General features: G+C 37.4%; 1 protein-coding gene across 27 annotated transcripts in view; it reads right to left on the bottom strand.

Moving 5' to 3' along the window:
- LOC129769323 (glutamate-gated chloride channel) overlaps positions 1-21,229 on the bottom strand; it is a 445,802-nt gene that overhangs the window by 18,530 nt on the left and 406,043 nt on the right. For 11 of the 27 annotated variants that reach the window (XM_055771497.1, XM_055771499.1, XM_055771505.1 and 8 more), the window contains 3 exons: positions 9,449-9,499; positions 8,911-8,928; positions 6,890-7,294 (listed from right to left, as the gene is read on the bottom strand). The exons of 5 other annotated variants lie outside the window; for them this stretch is intronic. In XM_055771497.1, coding sequence (XP_055627472.1) covers positions 6,890-7,294; positions 8,911-8,928; positions 9,449-9,499 — 474 coding nt within the window. The remainder of the gene's footprint in view (positions 1-6,889; positions 7,295-8,910; positions 8,929-9,448; positions 9,500-21,229) is intronic. 11 more of the 27 variants (XM_055771514.1, XM_055771516.1, XM_055771519.1 and 8 more) reach the window with 4 other exon arrangements.

The raw sequence follows: 21,229 nt of genomic DNA, 5'->3' as shown, positions 1-21,229 counted from the left end.
CAGTACCGTACACACCCGCGCCGCCTTGTGTGTTTTATCTCCTTCACATTCCATTATCGAGGCCTCGCGGCGGCCTATCATTGCAAAATCCGCGCGAGAGAGCCGTCCAGTGTGTTCTTAAGACGCATCCACATTACGCCAATCGGCCTTGGCCGCCCAGCAAAGCCAATAAAGTGTGGATGTGCCACCCGCGTTTGCCGACGAGTCGAAAATCGATTCGAATCATGCCGAACCCAACCCGAAACAAGTCGGTCGGAATCAAAGAAAGTTGAACTTAAACAAAACGAAGTAAATTCGCGCTGACGGTGTTGTGCTTCGTGTGTTCGTGACGGCTTCGTGCACCCGATGGGGCGTCTACTTTACATAACGAACCGAATCGGCCGATCGGCATCATCCGGCATAATGTGGACGTGCCTTTACGCAAAAACCCTCTGGTCCGCGATTGTATAATGCTAACTCTTTTTTTGTTTGTTATCGAACTATTCCGAAGCGATTTGCGTTTTAGAAGATAGAGTGTCGACATTTATGAAGCTTGACGTAGGTGTGAAGGACACTCTATCAGAATAACATACCCGAAGGTAGTTCCAAGTCGTTATATTTTGGGTAAAAATAATGACTTGATGTTTTTTGAATGCTTAGAGCACGTAGTTCTGACTTTTACTAAACCATTTGTCTGTAAATTTCCAGATATTTCTACGAAAACGTATCATTCTAATATAAAATTATTATCAGAAAGAGGTTTTGTTCAATACTTTTTTCAATTTATGAAAAAACGTATTCCTCTATTACGTAGAATTAATGTTCGATTCGGAAAATAGATTTTCATTCATAATTTTTATCTTGAAAGTGCGTTTATTACACACGAGTTCTTATTTTAAACTTTCAAGATACTGTTAGGTGGTGTTACTTCAACCAACTTGTAATAAGGTGAATAATATTGTAGTAGAAAGTATTATTGTTGTAATTTTGATTAATAACTGTTAATTACACTTGATATTTACTGAATTTTATGATTATTTATTGATGAAAAAAATGTGTCAAGTTTATTCACTTAACCAACCGCAAAGTTTTTAATTGAAAAGTATTTTGTATGAATAAGACAAACATATTTTTTAAAGAAATTTTACTATAGGGGTCGATGGTGTATCACTTCATTCTAGGAAAGGAGTTTTTTTTTGCCCAAAATAAGTTGAGAATCCACGCTCTGAAGTCTTTCTTTAAGGCTGACATATTTACAGACATTTTGCAGATTTTATACGTTCAACATATAAGATTATATGACTAGAATATATAATGTAATGAATATGTAATATTGTTATACGTATTCAAACACAGAATTTTTAAGCTGCGTGAAAATGGTGAGAGGTTGTGGAAAAAAACTGTGGAACACGATGCTGGTAGAGAATAATGAACTTGCATTACTCTTCCGCGAGGGAAAGTGGTCCATTATGACATGAAATCTGGAAAGACATTGTTGACGATGGAGTTTGTGGAGCGGCCTACAAACAACATCGACAAACAGAGTTTTATTTTAAATCTTGTCGGTACTAGTTTTTCAGAACATGACTTACCACAATCGACCAAACTTATGGTTGAAGTCGTTCAAAGTTTCTACAGAAGAGGAGTTTTGTTTCTTCTATTACTCACAGATCCCCTCGCTCTCACCAATTGGGTCGGTTTTGAATCTGCCACGGAGCCGCGAGCTCCCCTCCTAAGTCTGGTTTAGAGTTCCCGTGAACGTGAACGTGAACATGTGGTGAAATAGTCGTATCATTTCACCGTGAACCATATTGCGAACAAACAACTCAGAAAATCGTGGTGAATAGAATGTTTGTGCTCACGTTCACGATCACATTAAAAGTTCGCCAGTAAACGTGAAGTAAACAAACATCGAGCTTCAATAATGTAGTGTCGGATGAAATATACAGTTGTTCACGAAGCAACGAAGTTTTTCAACCCGTGCAGAGATCCGATCGAATGAAATTGCATCCATATGGAAAATTTCACTGAAAACTCGAGAGTCTTGGGACATTCGAACGTGAACATGAACGAGGAAATATGTTGACGTCCATAGTAACCACTGTTTTCGCGTTCACGTTCACCGAAACCGACAAACTATGGTGAATTCAACCAACATCTCGATTGCACGGTGAAAATTCAGAATGTGAAATTTTGAAATAATCCATTTTTATCAATATGAATTCTGTTTAAATATGTTTTTCAACTAGAGAATATTTCTTCCTATCGTTCTAAGATGTTTTCCTCACGTTTTATATATAGACTGATGAATTATCAATAAAAAAGTGTTTGTTTACGTTCATGTTCACGAGAGCTCTAAACCAGTCTTCACCCGCAAAGTAGGATGGAAACCATTTTATCAGTGGTCAATAGGAAGCTTGCGAGTGGAACAATTGGAGAGAGTGAGATTCGTGTGTGTCGGGAGAAAACGTCGGGCTGGAGAAAATTGGAGAAGTGTCCAAGACACGGCCGCATTCTCAACGTAGGACTTAACATTATTTTATTCGCAAGTCAATATTATCTTAGGAAACAACAAGACGGTAGAAATTTCAGGTGGCTCGATGTATGGTTTTGTCGTAATCCTTCAGTAGCCTTTGAAATGCCAATTTGAAAATTGGAATTAAAATGTTGCCCTGTTAATTGTGTCTCGCCGCTGCGTTACTTGCTAGTTTTTTGACGGGAAAATAGGAACATAGATCAGTAGAAGGAAGTAGAAGGAACCCTGAAACAGTAGAACTGATTGTAAGAAGAAACTGTATCATATCGTGATCACCCTAGTCGAATCATTTCTTCAGCTTTTTAACCAGTGTTCGAAGTCCCGAGTTCAACTGTAGAAATTCCAAGTTTCAGCTCATCATAATCAACTGGATCGGTGGATAAATCAGCTGAAAGCTAGATTTTATCGGTGAAGCTGCAGGTAGAGCATTGTAATTTTCAACAGTTAAATAAACAGCAATTAGCAATTGATTGATTATGGTATTGCACGATTGGGAATTTGCAAAAAAAGCAGTTCCATGTTAAATCGGCCGGCCGCTGACCCAACCCTCTCCGATTTCTTTGGAAGCTGGTACTTATGATGGAAGCTATACACAATACGCTATATCACAATTTTCATTATCATATAACTTATTGAAATCACGACTGATTTCTCAAAAGGGCGCATTCAAAATCGTTGATCTTTCTTTCAAGAAATCGTAATTCAAAACCCAGATCTCTGATTGAAATATGATGTTTGAGTTGTTGGAAAATCAATGATATATTTAGGAAAAATAACATTTTAAATACACTGTTAATTGAAAATTGAATTTAATATTAAAAACTTTTATGTGTTCAAACACCCACACTTTTGTATATTTTCATTGGAAAACCCTTTTGATTTAATAAAGTTAGACGTAGAGTAGTGTCGTGTCGGACTCGGAAAAATGGAGATATGAATTTTTTAAAATTTATTAAATTTCAATACTTCGTGAAATGGTAACCATTTAAGAAAAGTACACCCAGTTTTTTTTTACGCGGGGGATACGTACCTCGTAAAAAACCGCGTTAATTGGAAAATCCGTGTAAAAAACCTGGGTGTAACATGAAAGATAAAATCTACATGCGATTCAACATGAATAACTATATATAACGTTTTATAGTAGGACTAACCATTCTCAAGATACAACTAATTCAATATAACTAAAATTATGTTCGTGAAATATTGTAAAATGAATACTGCAGCTGGACCTTAAGACTGAGGATCCGACATTTTACTAACATTATTTTCATTATGAGAAATTGGTTATATCTCGAGAACGGTTAGTCCTAGGATAAAATGTTATATATAGTTTTTCATGTAAAATCTGTGATACTGTGATACAATAGTGCCAAATACATGTCCCCTACTGCTTGCACAGTACTAGTCGCTTCGTTACCAAACTGCCGGAGCTTTCGTTGTCTAGATTTAGCAGGCAGGTTTGTGCACCATCAGTCTCGATCGATTCTTCTCTAGTATCAGTCTTCATATATGTAGCAAAAATAATTTCTTGGTACATATTTTCATCTTTAATATATCGAACATACCCTAACAATAGAGCTTCATTGTTGGGTAATGTAGACTCGTCAAGCTGGAGAGAAAATCTGTTGGTCTATAATAAATTGAATAACATTATTCCCTTTTCGCGACCTATTTCAAGTTTCCTGAAATAATTGAAAAATTTTTTTTTGTTACGTCATACACATAGATGACCAAGCATTTTGCAAATTTTTTTTCAATCACTTTATTCCAGTTCATTTCATTTAGCTATGTAAATACCTTGTAATCTCTTGAGTTAAATTAGATGTTGAGTACATTATTATTCAAGCTCTCTTGTATTTCAGAACGCATATGAAATTACAACCTAAGGACAAGCTTGTTATACAGTCAAATATCAGGAGCATGTTTGGACATGAATTTGATGATGACTTCCTCCGTGTTAAATCGCGAATATTCTGTATTTTATAGATTTTACGCCAAATTTCAGATACAGAATCTGTATATACAGAATTACAGATTTTCTGCAAAGATACAGAACTTAAAGATTTTTTTTCAAATTTAAATTCAAATGTTATAAATTACAGTTCATTTTTTCTGTCTTCCTTCTTACTAAAGAACTTTGTTTTTTATCGTTGAGTCATGAAGATATGTACCTTGATTTATAAAAATGTATATGAAATGTCACCTCACTTCTCCATTCCTGCTAAGTATGTTTTTGGGATACGTTTTGATAATTCCACATTCATCAGCATGTGTTGAGTGAATATTCTCGCTTCACAGTGCCTACAAAGCAAAGTTCTGAAATCGGTTGGCTTGCATAATGATGGACTCTATTTTGTAAACAAAGAACTATGTATCGGCTCAAGGAGGAGCGTCAAGGATGAAATTGACGGAAAATTTAAGTAAAGCAAAGTTCAACAAAACCATGTATAAATATCATACAATTCATTATAAGAAACCTTTTCAATGATTTATTTTGTTGTATTGATACGTCTTAAGAAAACCATAAATAAGAGCAATAAATTCAAAATGAAAATAAACCTTTCTTTCCATTTTTTTCGTTAGTATTTTGATACAGTTTGTTTTTGCTAAAAAGACAGATATACAGATTTTTTCAGAAAATTTTACAGGATCAAATGTGGCAACCCTGGCCATCCTTATAACAGGGTGGTTAGCGTAATGTTCTCTGTATTTTAAACATATACGCGATTTAACACGAAGGAAGTCATCATCAAATTCATGTCCATGCATGCTCCTGATATTTTACTGTATAACAAACTTGTCCTTTGGTTGCAATTTCATATGCGTTCTGAAATATGTGGGAGCTTGAATGATAATGTACTCAACATCTAACTTAATTCAAGAGATTACAAGGTATTTACATAGCTAAATGAAGTGAACTGGAAGAAAGTGATTGAAAAAGAATTTGCAAAATACTTGGTCATCTATGTGCATGACGCAACAATTTTTTTTCAATTATTTCAGAAAACTTGAAAATATGGAGCATCTTGAATATTTCAAATAAGAATTTGTGTTATTTTATAGGGGTCGATATACAGACCCCGTCGGCCCCCAAAATCAATTTTCGTTCTGTCGACCGCTGGGAAACCAAAATCGACCCCAGGGGGTCGATATCGATCACTTTGAGAAACCCTGCTCTAGACTAAGAAGTTTGTATGTCCTGCTAGCCGATAATGGAACTTTTGATTGAACGAATTATTACGAAGAAGCATTTCAGTTCCGATAAAACGCAGATTTGTTGGAATTTTACGATCCAAATAAACCACTGATTGTCGTTTTCGATGTTGGTTACTATGGATTGGGGTTTCACCCACGATATCAATGAATTAGAAAAAATCCATATGCTTCATACTGTTTTCGTTGAACTCTGGAGAATAACATTAATTTCATTTAGAATTATAGAATTAGTAACATCAGTTCTTCAATGACTTCGTTTGTATCATGAACAAATTTCACGAGTTTCTTTTTGGTTTAAAGTTAAAAATGTTCACAGACTACAAACTTTTGGAGGGAATATTCGAAAAAATTGGTAACAATCCGTTCTCCATTTACGACTTTGAAATTAAATATAGAGCATCAGCAAACAAGCTGTTTTTGGCTCGCGTTTTCCATTGTAGCGGATAGTTTCGAAGATTCATGAAACAACAGCTTGGGCTTACCTATTGCACAACTTTTTATCCCGTTTTTTCTATTTGTTTCATTGAGTATGGCTCGGGTAAAACAACGAAATCATCATTTGGATATAAATCGCTCAAATAAATTAATGTTCCAATTCACTCTGAAAATGACAGTTCGCTTCAGTGTGGAGAATGAAGCGAAAATAGCGTGTAAGAGATATTCTTTTCATCGAGCGCGAAAACGGTGCATCAATATATTGAGCCAGTGTGAATAAGTTGCAGCTTGAAATGAAGTGGGTTCATTATGAGGGGTGTCTTGTCAATCGGAGTAAAATAAAACCGTAATTTTCACTCGTTTCTATAGAGTCGGAAACATATGAACTAGGAGCCTTTTTTCTGGAAACAAATATATTCGTTTTTTTTTTGTTGAAAAAGTTGAAAGAATACGAAAAATGTATTTTTTCTGCTTCGTGTATATCAAATTTACGCTCCACACCATCTTTCAAGAAGATGGTGAGGTTTGTGCTCCGGAAGAATAAAATAACACAATAAAAATATACATTGAAACAATGAAACCACAAACAGGTCGGGAATGGTAGCCGCAATCTTTGGGATCATTAGGGTTAGTAAAACCACGTCTCGGTTAGTCACTGCACCGCATTTCACAACATTTGATTTTGATTTGCACTATCATTCCTAACGTTAAAAGCCAACTTACAAAGCTCGTTTCCATCACGCCAATTTCATTGACTTTCGTCTCTACGGTCGCCTGTCGCAGAGTACGCGGTCTGGTCTTGGGTGCATCAGCCGTGGCAATGTCAACGCCGATACCTTCCTCCATCAGAACGCTGGTCGGTCTGGACGAGGAAGGCGTAGCGGTCGATAGCAGTGATTGCGGTGTCCGATCGTTTCCGTTGAAACTTTCTGATTCGGCAATTGAAGCGATAGTGTCGGCTACGGTAGCAACAGGGTGCTGATAAGGAGCAGCAGCAGCTGAGTCGGGAGTAGCGTCAGCGCTAGAGGAAGTAGCTGGCGAAGCGGAAATCGCAGCACCCGGTTGGGTGGCTGCAGTTTTCGATTTCTCAGCAGCGATTGCCATGTGGAACTCATTTTCGATAGTCTCCTGCTCGTGAAAATAATGTTCGGACTTAAAAGGCATCTCTCATGTGAAGGTCATGTAAGCTGAGCAAAGGTTTGTGGGGGGAGTGGAGATTGACTAGCATTAAAAATCATGGTGTCCAAAGTGTAAAGGTGAGGTTAGAATTATTCACACAGGGACAACACCGAAACAATGGCTCCCGTGCTCAGCGGGTTGTTAGTTAACTACAGAAGAGAATAAAGTGAACGTATGGATGAAAATCGAATGCCTATGTACAGTTCATGATTTATGTGGGAACACTTTTTAATAAATGAAGAAAAATTCCGTCTATTTTATTGACGTTTGACAAGACAGTGTATGTAAGGGTCGTTGATTCGAAAGAGAACATCGCGGGAAACATCGTTACCGGTAATGGAAGATCGAGAGTTGTTCGGATTATCATTAGATTACCATAAAGTAACTAATTGTGCAATGGTAACATGGGTAATCATATGTTTTGCGAGTAAATATCATTCGCTAAAACGTACCAACAATGTATTCTGTTAAAATATCTTTGAATACCAATATGTAACGATGATTTTTTGATACTCATATGTTTCTCTAATTTGCTTCTTCGACTGTAATTTAATTTGTGTGAATAGTCCATGTAACATAAGTGGGCTGTTAAAAATTTATCCAACCTTGTATTTTCTTGCACGTAGTTGTGATAGAAGAGCATTCTGATTGGTTCTTAAAGTGAAACATTTCAGTAAGTTTTTGGAGACTATGCTATGAGAGTTATCCAAATAAAGTTTCAAGGTCTACTTAGTCATACAATACTTAGATATAAACGAAAGGCTAAACTTGTTGGCAGTTTATCTCCTAAACAGACGACATTTTTATCAACTTGGCTAATGCACATTCCAACAAATACAAATACTCCGAACGAAATTATTCGTAACAATGAGAAAACAAATGAAAACTAAACAAACCAATTAAACGTCAAAACAAATAGGACAGTTCATAGTTCGGTGCACTCCTAGAAGCAAACATTGAACATCGAAAGCTCTGAACTTTTTTTTGGTTCTCTGTGATATGCCGTCTGTCTCTGGAGCAACTCGTCATGGTAGGTGATGTTTGACGAGATTATCCCGGCCACCACTCTCACAGGCACAGGGTGTTAATATGATTAAAAATGTTCCCAAGCTGTAGCATACTTTTGTTTTTCGAGCCATCAGCGCACGTATTGTCGCCATTTGAAATTCAATTTGCACCCATTTCACACGAAATACGAGCAGCTCTAGGTATAGAGCGAAAGCGCCACACAAAAAAGCACATTTATGCAATCGGATACTGACTGTACATAGAATATTGTGTTGAGTTTTGTAAATGTGCTATTGATTGTATTGTGCAGAATTTGTCCTGTTCCTGCCGGGTATTGTATGAGTTTTTTTTTATGTAATTCTCGAAGGTCGAACGATGAGTATTCTAATAGTCAGGGTAATGTTTCCGTCATTCCAACTACTAATTCTAGAAAGCGTTACAATTTTGCAGCCAAAACAAGTGAACAAACAAATTAGTGTAATACAACTTCACACTGCAGCTGGTTGTGTTTATTTTAATTATATCGTTAGGTGTTGACTAGGTCAAACAGACTTTACCGAGAATATTCTTGATGTCTTTGGGTTTGGTATTGTATTTTTTTGGTTTTGTTTGGTAATTGGCATTTGCAACAATATAGGCCGCAGCAATTTGTGAAAGAGGCAAAAAGTAAAAAGAAAGAAGAATACGTTTTGATCAGCCAAAAAACAAGATCGACGAAACGAAAAATAAGGCACAAAAGTGAAATAGATTAGCAGAATATATTGATTGAATCTGAAATTTACATTAAAAGCAACTCGCTGAATATAAATAAAAAGGAATGAACAATGGCAGTTACAGTACTCAAATTGTCACAATTTCCGGAAATAATTTTGTCATATTTTATTTCTGGGTAATGGTTGGAATGGGTGAGTTTGAGGCCGTATTTGGCTTTTCGTGACACTAGGATTTGGAAACGATTTTTGTATCCAAGGTGATCTAGTGGTGTGTTCAAAACGAAATTTGGGGATGCTAGGAAGATCTGATCGATTCCAATCATTTAATTGGACGTTAGATAAATTATTTTTCGATTGATGATGAATAGATTAGATAGCTTACCAGGGGACTCGCGAGTATTATTCCGATCCTGTTTAGGACAGCTGGAAGACGCTGGAAAACGATATTACACATATTGGTTTGAACTAAATACTAAATGGTAAAAGAGTGGTTTATTTTGTATCTCAGTTTGATTTATGGTCATCTTTGTCTCTCTAACTATCACGGTTAAACATGTTGAATAATTTCATAGAAAACTCTACTGAATTCTCAAACGCTATCGATAGCTAAAGTTACTACTAGAAACGAGGGGAAAATCGCATAACAAAATCATGTCGTAGAAGCAAACAAAAAGGGTCCTTTCTCTGGGCGACAAAAAAAAACGGTGCAGTATACTCTACAATACTACAAAATAGTCTCCGGCTTGAATACGAGTAAACTTGTAGAAATAAGGGAGCCATTCGAGCGGAAATAGATCTCTATATTCGACTACAAAATGAACGAATGAGAAGCAACGGAATGATGAAGAAAAAACTCAGAACGAACTACAACTAATTGAATGAAATTAATCAACGTAATGTTGTGCCTCTGAGAATGGCTCTACTATGACAAGGCGTTTTATTTTTTTTCTCCAGCATTTCCTTTTAGTCGTGACAAATGCTGTGGATGTAGCGAGCATCGTTGTGGGGGTTAGGGTTCAAAAACGTGTCAAGGGGTGAGAACGGTATGCGCGTCGAGACGAAGGTATATTATCGTGTTTTTATAGAAGACATGTTTTGGCAAAGAGAAGGAGAGGGGAAAGGGTGAAATGTAAATAGTTTTACCTATGAGAAATGGTTTAATTTAGTCCCTGCGGAATGTTTCGCATATTAAAATACGCAGATTTATCCGTTCCATGATACAGAACGTTGGGTCAAAATACATAGATAATTCAGAATTCGATGAATCTTTGCTTCCATTTCATTATTTCAACTGGGCCATTAAATATTGATTTAATCGTTAGAGGTTATCTTCTATTTCTTTTGCGGACATTTCAACTACTATCTCGGCAAAACATCATTCTTTCAGTGTTGGTTTTCAGTTGTTTAAAGTTATGGGATTGTCCGAGTAAACACGATATTTTGATCGCATTATATCGGCGACTAGTTGGTATCAGTAAATCTATAAATTACGCGGTTTGATAACATTTTGCACAACAATGTTATATCTACACGACCATAATTATCATTTTGTTAACAAAAAACCTAACCAGGCCTTACAGTTTGACTGCCAAACCGAAAATGACACACAATTTTGACTGCTGTTGGAAAAGAGAGATAGACGAACCACAAAAGGTATGACCCTGTACATTTAGTTAAAAATCAAAAGCATTATTTTATAGATAAACATGCATCCATTCAGTTATATATACGCCGGTCTGATTAACAATTTTTCTGTACAAGTACAAGTTAAAATCTGAAGGTGCAATAACAGGTAAATAGGACGGGTAAAGTAGTACATCTCAGCCAAATTCCAAATCTGTTTGCCGAATTATCAGAGAGACATGAGGCCTGGTATTGTCCTGCTGGAACCAGACTCATTTATCATTGATTGCTCGGAAGAATCCTTTACACATTCTTTATGATCCGTAAATTTGCATGGTTAGACCGAACAAACTACGAGCTGTCGTGCCCAACCGTAAGCACGCAAACGAGATTGTTGTTGATAAGCTTTTCACACTAGAATATCGAGTGTTTATACCCTCCCATGACGTAGGGGTGGATGACTGATAACTGATAACTGATGGATAACTGATAACTGATAACCGATAACTGATAACTGATGATAACTAAACGGGTCTGACGTGTGAAACGAGTTGCAGAGGAGTTGCCAAGTTAGAGAAGCTCCCCTGGACTGTTGGACTATCGCCAACTTGAAATCATATATGAAAGCAAAAAAAAAAAACGCAGTCCGATTTGTTTAGAGTAACTTTTGCTGGTTCCACTATGTTCGATTTTCATACAAGCAAGGAGATAAAAATATTCCATAGTGGTTCCGTCTTCCTTGATTATGTTATGATAGCAAAACTAAGGGTATCTTTGCGACGCTTTGTGTCAAAGCCCATGATTTTCATGCAACCATGAAAATACAAGTCAGTTGGTCACACAGCAGCTTATTGCGCCAACAAAGAGCGTTGTGTCGTTTGCGGAGAGCATCCTCTGGATGAACGCTGCGACTGAGCAAAAGTGTCCACATTGCAGGAGGAATTTCTCACGAGCTCTCGGCATGTGAAATTAACAAGAGTCGATGGAATAAGCATAAGGGCTTCTTGGAAGAAATCTCGAAACGCGTTACAATAACAATAACAACTTCTGACCAGAAACATTGTTTTTGATTCACTGCCAGTTAACCGTTAGTTTTCAAAGGGAACCTCCGGCGCAAAAATTTGTCCACTCCCAAATTTCAACGACAAGTTCCATCTGTGATATCCCCTGTTAGCTTGCCTAAAATATCGAGTGCAGTGAATAAAAAAACAGGTTCCTCCAGGCTTACGTGGGAATAGTTCTCTTTCGAGCGACCCAGCACGTGAGGGGACATCAAAAACCCCAGCTGTCCTTTTATTATCGTCAAACCCAACATCCCAATCGAGATTTTTGGAGTTGTCTGACATCGTGGATAAAATCATTGTCCCAGAAATGTTTCCAGTAATAAAGACTTCTTCGCAGCAATTGATGCAAACATGGTTCCTCCTTGCAATGATTATTTCCCTCGATGTCTAATTCAAATGGAGAGGTCGAAGATATCACTATTTTACAGTGGATTCGTCGTAGTCTTATTTCTAAATTGAATATGTTTAAATTTTTAATAGATATAATTAATTGTGATGTTTTTGCTCTGTCCGAAAGTTGATTTTTTTCACAAATTGCTCTCTTTCCACGATTTTAATATCAGGCGCTTGAATCGTGAAGAGTACAGAAAATACAGAGGGGCGTTATTAGGGTTTAATAAATGCCACCCATTTTTTAGAATCAACCTTCCATTTATTGGAGCGATCGATCTTGTCATGCAAACATCAGAGGCAAAGATCTTTGTATAATCACCTTGTATTGACCTCCGAGAGTTATAGTAAGTCGCAGTCATTGATATTGTTTGTAACAGCTTCAATGTGATAGTTTTGAACACTGAGGAAACAACACGTGTACCTAAACTTACTGCTAAGCCCAATGCTCTTCACCTCTCGCTCTTCTCGAATTCACTATTGCTAGATTGCAAGTAGAATGTAATGCAGGATCCCAACGGTAGTGATCACTTACCAACCACGATTTCTATCACCATTGGGATGAATTCTTCTGAATACGCACGGAATACGGCTTCACAAGATACATTGACTGGAAAAAATATGCGTACGCGATTGTATCTAACCATACCTCCATTGAAGGAGTATAAATTCCTTTCTCGTTTGATCTATGACAGCGCAATTTGAAACGCATTCCCGGTTCTACTATTCGTCGAAGGTCTCCCAATCCATTGTGGGATAGCCAATGTTCCCGGATTTATTGAGATAAATCAAATGCATTCAGAGGTTGTCGGAAACGTGGAACCATCGAAAATTCCCCTTAAGAATCAATTCAAAAACATGATCGAGGGATGAAAATGTACATATTGCCAAAATTTCGTGGGATGTATGACACGAGAAACGTTGACGAAAAAACTATGGAAAATGGTTCGAAACATGAGAAATCGCTCTTCATCGAATGAAAGCGAAGAATATTCACATCGATGGATTTTTCATTTTTCACAGAAGGTTTGTCTCGATTCCGTTCCCGTGCAAAAAAATATTCGAGATATACCACGAGATAGGTGCGATCTTGATTCCGAGTTTTCGATGGTAGAATTCTCTCTTGCTCTCCTTTCTTGTAACAATTCTGCTCCAGGATCGGATAGAATTAAGTTCAACTTGTTGAAAAACCTCCCCTATGTGGCGAAACATCGCTTGCTGAATTTATTCAAAATGTTTCTGGAATATAATATTGTTCCGGATAATTGGAGACAAACACGAGTTACAGCTATTCAAAAACCCGGAAAATCCGCGTCCGACTTCAATTCATACCGCCCGATAGCAATGCTGTCTTGTATTCGGAATTTTTTTTTTACCATCTGTTTATTTTATTAGGCTCGACGAAATTCGGCTCTGAATTGCTAAATTCAGTTTCTGTTACTACCGATTTTTTTCGTGTACATTTTTTATCTACGATACTTTCGTTGTATACTACACAGTAGCTATTGTTGGCGTAAGAGTATTCCTATCTTATCGATACACATATGTCGCCTTTTTCGGCGTGAAAATATTCCTATTCTTCTAATTTTTACAGTTGGACTAAACACGCTTAGTAGCGGACACGCAACCAATTAGGCTACGACGGAAATTGTTGGAGAGCATGATCTTGTTTCGCCTTGATAAATGGGTTGAAGCAAATCGTCTACTCTCAGATACACAATATGGTTTGCGCAGGGGCAAGAGGACGAATGATGGTTTTGCGTTGCTTTCTTCAGAAATTTAAATGGCTTACGCAGAAAAAAAAAACAAATGGCTTCAGTATTCTTGGACATAAAGGGGGTCTAGGGATTGAGTTCTCCACGGAGACAGAGATGGTCGTCTTTTCTAGGACCAGCAAAACCAAATCTTCAACTTTTGGGTAAACCACTCACTCATGCTATGTCATTCAAGTATCTTGGGTTCTGGTTCTACTCCAAATGTACTTGGGGGCCTATATTAGGTATCTGAGTAAAAAATAACAACAAAGAATAAACTTTCTCCGTACAATTACCGGCACCTGGTGGGGAGCCCATCCCGAAGATCTTATTATGTTGTATCGAACAACTATTCTCTCAGTGATGGAGTATGCAAGTTTCTGTTTTTAATCAGCTGCAAAACACACCTCATTAAACTCGAGCGAATTCAGTATCTTTGCTCCGTATTGCGTTGGGATGTATGCCCTCAACGCACACCATGAGTCTCGAGGTTTTGGCAAGCATACTCCCACTGAAAGATCGCTTCAAATTGTTATCATTTCGGTTATCCATCCGGTGTAAGGTTATTAACCCATTGGTGATCGGAAATTTTTAAGCAACTGATCGAGCTAAATTTTTTCTCTGGATTCATGAGTTCATATCATGAATTCATCTCCATGCAGGTTGATTCTTCTTCGTATATTCCCAACCGTGTTTGTTTTTCTGACTACATCAATTCCTCTGTGCATCTGGTCTGTCCATGAAGCAGAATACCCATGGAATTACAGCTTATCATGGTAACGTGCCAACGATCTTCGATGCGAAGTATGGGGGTATCAATTGTGGTAATATGTACTTTACCGATGGGTCCTCTATGAACGAGTCCACAGGATTTAGAGTGTTCAACGATTTTTTAAGAACCTTCAACAGTCTTCAGTTTTCTTGCTCAGTATATATTGCTGAATTGGCAGCGATATACTGGGCGCTGGACAGCGTCGCCTCACGACCTGTTGAACACTATTACATTGTAACGGATAGTCTTAGCTCTGTTGAAGCTATTCGTTCAGTGAGGCTGGACTTCCTTTAGAGAATACGAGAAATTTAGAGTGCCTTATCCAGACGCTGTTATGTCACCTTTGTCTGGATCGCCCTGTGATAGGGCTGACTCATTAGCAAAGGTGGGTGCGATTGAAGGCGACATTTATCAGCGTCAAATCGCCTCCAATGAATTTTATCCTTTAGTCCGTAAGAAGACCATCGCTAACTGACAGCGCAAATGGAATGAAAATGAATTGGGCCGGTGGTTACACTCAATTATTCCTAATGTTAGCCTCAAACCATGGTTCAAAAGTCTGGACTCGAGTCGGGACTTTATTCGTACCTTCTCCCGACTCATGTTCAATCACTGTTCGTTAGACGCGCTACTCTTTCGTATTAATCTCGCCGACAACAATCTTTGTGTTTGTGGCCAAGGTTACCACGACATCGAGCACGTTGTTTGGTCGTGCGATACACCTTGTCGTCAGATCGAATTTAGAGAACTCCCTTCGGGCCCGAGGAAGGCAGCCCAAGGTGCCGGTGAGAGATGTATTGGCTCGGTTAGACCTTGATAACATGTCCCAAATATATGTTTTCCTTACAGCTATCGATCTTCGTGTGTGGTTGCCCGTATATCCTTATACCCTCCTTTTCTTCCTCTGTGAGTAATTGGTCCCCTTGCTATAAACAGTAGATTAAGTTGAAATGTAAATACACTATGCATATACGAATAGATTTAAGAATTGAGTGTGATCATCAACATTGTTACAATCCTTATATCCCATCCTTGTCCTGAAAAAATATGTCATCCTTCTGAACTCGAATAGACCGCGAGTAATTGGTTTTCTATCTTACTAACTTTAGATTTAAGAAAATTGTTTATGTATAGTTTTAAAAATATAATTAAAAATTAAAAAAACTTATGTAACTGAGCCTGTTAAAAAATCAACGAATGAATATAAAAAAAAATTGCAATTTTTTCGAGCAATTAGTACATTCAAGTTTATGGGACATTCAGGTAAAAATATCTATCTATTTGGAATTATTTTCAATTAGCTGCATCTCTAGTAAGACTTTTAACAATGATGCTTTGTGTAAAAATCCGAGTTACGCGTCAATCAAAACAGAAAAGTTCCTGTTTACCATGTACAGAGCTACTCTACAACAATCAAAAGCAACAGTACACACTTCATAACAGTCACCGTGTGCAATGTAAACAATTGTAGCGCAATTGAGTCCATCGAATTCAGAGAGAGAGATGACTAGAAATTGTGTTTCCTCGCTAATGGAATTGCATAATTAAAATGCAAATAAAGTTTGAAACTCTTATTCAGATATGCGCTTTGCCCTTTTCATGTTTTCGAAATCATCCGGACCAAAACTCCCCCGGGGAGGATTATTCGAGCTGGCGATTATAATTACATCGAACGACTTGCGACTAATGGAAATCTGTTTATTCGCCGGTAGCAATAATCTTATGCGCAAAATTGTTTGGCTATTAAACTGAAGGCGTTTTGTTATTCGATCGATTAGGGCTGCTTTGCACGGTTTGCTTGTTTTACCGTCGGTATGCCGTTGTTTGGATCCAACGCGCAGTTGCTCCTACAATTTGTCTCATTTATCTTGAGCGTATTTGGAAAATCATCAATTTGGAGCTCACGTTGTTTAATTTTCACCTAATTTCGCATACAGTAGCACTTTTATAGTCGGCTTTTTATTGCGGTGGGTGGAATTGTAGCGCACTTTCTCTGTGCACAAACTGGATGATTGTAATTTAGCCAGCAGAAGTGGGAGATAATTCAGCATTCTGCTACTCTGCTGCATCAGAAGCGAGTGGAAAATTTACGGCATCCAACATGACACACTTGTGCTCGCGAGAGTGTAACGTTGTTTTTCCGATCACGGTGTACTATATTTACCTACCCCCTGGAGGAACTTTGCATAAGTGAAATATACAGAACAAACGACAGAGTTTGACAACATGGGAACTAACGAGGACACAACAACAGGGATCAGTGGTGCAGCAAATTTTAATTATAATAAACAAGACTATAAATAACTCAAACTACGTCACCGCATGGTTTATCGACAGATGTTCGTTTTAATTTCACACAAGCGGAATGTCGGAGTTACATGTATACATTTTCCTCTGGCCCAATGAAGCTACAGAATTGTATTCCATTTTTATCTATGCCATATTTGCATTGTACTGCTGGTAAACGTGAATTATTCTTACGATAGAAACTCGAATACGTTTCAAAATCTATCTATATATATAAAAATGGATTTCTGTCTGTCTGATACTTATGGACTCGAAAACTACTGTACCGATCTACATGAAAATTGGTATGTGGGGGTTTTTTGAACCGGGAAAGGTTTCCGTGATAGCTTGAGACCCCCCCCACCTCTCTAAGGGGGGCTGCCATACAAATTAAACACAAATTTCTGCATTACTTGAGAATTTATCAAGCAAATGAAACCAAGTTAGGCATATGGAGGTTTTAGGGTGAAATAAATGTTTCTATGGTGGTTAGACTCTCCACCCCCCTCTTTAAGAGGGGCTGCCATACAAATGAAACTCGAATTTCTGCATAATCCAAAAACTAATCAAACAAATTGAGCCAAATTTGTCATGCGAATGTTTTAGGGGACACGAATCGTTTCCATGGTGTTAGAGACGAATGAACTCTCAGAGTTTAAAGTCTCTCTAATTCAATACCTTCCTTCCTTCCATGGTGAATAGACATTCCTCCCCTCTCTCTGAGAGGGGCGACTGCCATACAAACCAAATTTGCCATATTGAGGTTTTAGGGAGCAATAAATGTTTTTATGGTGGTTAGACTCTCCACCGCTTTCTCTAAGGGGGGGCTGGCATACAAATTAAACACAAATGTATGCGTTGCTCGAGAATTAATCAAGCAAATGAAACCAAATTAGGCATAATGAGGTTTTAGGGTGCAATAAATGTTTCTATGATGGTTACACTCTCCACCCCTCTATCTAGCGGGGGCCTGCCATACAAATGAAACACAAATTTCTGCATTACTTGAGAATTAATCAATCCAATGAAACCATGTTAGGTATATGGAGGTTTTAGGGTGATATAAATGTTTCTACGGTGGTTAGACTCTCCACCCCCTTTTCTAAGGGGGGGCTGCCATACAAATGAAACTCGAATTTCTGCATAATTCGAAAACTAATCAAGCAAATGGAACCAAATTTGGCATGTGGAGGTTTCAGGGTGCAACAAATATTTTTATGGTGGTTGACACCAGTAGTGAGGAATTAGGGAGATTCCTGCCGTGAAGCACGTGACCGACTGTTGCTTATCGTTCCTCCCCCAACAGCTCCCGCAGGTGAGTGTGGACATGATTCGGCCGACAGTGGTCTGGCTGACACAATGTAGTTATGAAGAACTCAAATTACCTAAAATCTGTCAGTGTCCATGTGCTATATGAAACGTCCAATACCAGAAAAACAAAAAAGACGAAAAAACGAAGCAGTGGACCAAAATAGATATAATAAATATGAAAAAAAAACTAACATTTAGTTCAGCGAATATGCTTAAAGTGTAGGAGAAGATAATGAAAAATATCTATCAGTGTGTTAAAAAAACATGACAATTGAAAATTTTCGGAAAACTCTGAAGGAAAAAGGGAAAATTCGGAAAATTGAATTCCCATATGTTCTACAATTACATAGTGACAAGTGCTGTTAGTCCATTTGATGTTTGCGCTAGCGAAATTGATCTTTGTTCGAAACTGGAAATGGATTTTAATGTGATGGAACGCACTCATATATCTTCTTCTATCTATTCCTATAAAAAAGTATCGCCGAATGTTCTGCTCTTTTCAACAACTCGAGGAAGGAAGGAATCCGATTTAGAGCTGTCTTTGGTCTATCATATTTTCTGTATAAAACATTTATTCCATGTAACGGAGAAACATGTTATTTGCAAGTGGTTGAAAAATCTAGAACGAGAATTGTGTCTGAAAATAATCTGATATTATAATGACGAGTTTTGTTAGAAATACTAGGAATTTTACAGTAAAAGGTAAATTCAATGGGGTCGATTAGATGATCAATCAATGAACAGTTCTGCGATTGAACCCATAAACTTGCTCATAGTAAGAACACGTGAATGTTTGAAGGTATTGATAACAAAAAAACAAATTTTGGGCGGGACGAAGTTTGCCGAGTCAGCTAGTATTTGATAAAAACGTGAAACGTTTTTCAATTATCATGACTTCAACGAGAATGCTGAGCGCGCTCTCACGTTTACATGGTCAGTAGATGGAATGCTACATTATCATATTTCATCGAATATGGAGAGGTACTGATGGATGTTATTAGAGATATAGAACCTTTGTTATCACATTCACGTTTTCTCACTAAGCGCACGTTTATGGGTCCAATCGCAGAACTGTTCATTGATTGATCTTCTAATCTACCCTTTGATTTTTTTTACTATAACATTTCAGTACTTCTACCAAAACTCGACAATATAATATCAGATTATTTTCAGACACAATTCTCGTGCAAGACTTTTCATCCACTTGCGAATAACATGTTTCTCCGTTACATGGAATAAATGTTTGATACATAAAATATGATAGAATAAAGCCAGTCCTAAATCGGACAATTCCTTTCTCGAGTTTTGCTATTATTAACACATTCGGTGATCCATTTTTTATATAGATAGAGGAAGATATGGGAGTGTGTTTTATCACATTAAAAACCATTTCCACTTTCGAACAATATCAAATTCGTTAGCGCAAACATCATGGACTAACAACGTTTGTCACTATGTAGTTATAGAACATATGAGAAAATGAATTTTTCTAAATTTCACATTTTCCTTCAGAGTTTTCCGTAAATTTTCAATTGTCATGTTTGGTTGGGTTATGTTTGGTTAAAATATGTGTATTATTTTTACAGCACTCCCTCTCCATTTCAGAGAAGAGAGGGGTGTCATACCATCATAGAAACATTTCTGGTATCCAAAAACTCTCACATCCCAAATTTGGCTCCATTTGCTTGATTAGCTCTCGATTTATGTAGAAGTTTGTGTATCATTTATATGGCAGCTCCCTTGCCTTTAGAGAGAGGGAATGATTGACAAACCACCATAGAAACATTTATTGCACCCTAAAATCTCCACATGCCAAATTTGGTTCCATTTGCTTGATAGTTTTCGAGTTATACCGAAATTTGTGTTTCATTTGTATGGAAGCCCCCCTCCAGAGAGGGGGAGGAGTGTCTATTCATCATAGAAACGGTTCTTGTCCCCAAAAACCCTCCCTAAAATCTCTACATGCCAAATTTGGCTCTGTTTGCTTCATTAGTTCTTGAGTTATGCAGAAATTTATGCTTAATTTGTATGGCAGCTTCCCCTTAGACAGGGGGAGGAGTGTTTATTCATCATAGAAACGTTTCTTGTAGCCTAAATCCATCACATTGCAAATTTGGGTCCACTTCTTGACTTAGTTCTTGAGTTATGCAGAAATTTATGCTTCATTTGTATGGCAGCTTCCCCAAAGAGAGGGAGAGGAGTATTTATTCATCATAAAAAAGTTTCTTGTCCCCTAAAACCTTCACATGCCAAATTTGGAGATAAAAAAATACTTCCAGCTCGCCGGCGATACACCTGGCTTTAGACGAAGTGCGGTTACTCGCGGATGTGTGGATGAAAAATCGATCTAGTGCCATCTTTCATTTACCAACATAAATAGTAGAGGCGAATGAAGTGAAAAGTTTAAACCCTCTTAAAGCCAAGAAGAAGAAGAAGAACATACATAAATTCGTTCCGTATGAAAAACGACCGACGGTTAAATTATTTGAATATTGTTTGTACAAAACTACTAAAATCGCGATTAAAAATAGGGTATATATTGTAGGGTATGTATTGTTTGAAGCAAAATTTAGGAGAAAATATTCAGATTTTTTTTCTGCATAGAGGCATTCTAATCGGTATTAAATATTTAGTAATCGGTATCCTAGCGGTATCGCATATAGTTTACAACCTATTCTTATGCTTACCAAGTTTTTTTTAGCATAATTTCATCAACATCGGTCGAGCCGTTTCGGAGGAGTTCGGCAACAAACACCGTGATACGAGATTTTTATATATATATAGATTTCTTTATCAATACTATTGATATTTTTCTTGCGAATGAACTGATAGGAATTTGGATTTTAACTTTGTTCAGTTTTTCTACCAATTGTGTGTTAATGCAGAATAATTGAGGTATTTTTTCGACTTCGTCGGTGTACATTATGCGAAATTGCTTGACCATGGTAACACACTACACCTTT

Source organism: Toxorhynchites rutilus, chromosome 2, assembly GCF_029784135.1.
Source record: "Toxorhynchites rutilus septentrionalis strain SRP chromosome 2, ASM2978413v1, whole genome shotgun sequence".
NCBI lineage: Eukaryota > Metazoa > Arthropoda > Insecta > Diptera > Culicidae > Toxorhynchites > Toxorhynchites rutilus.
This window is presented reverse-complemented; position numbering and strand designations above follow the sequence as displayed.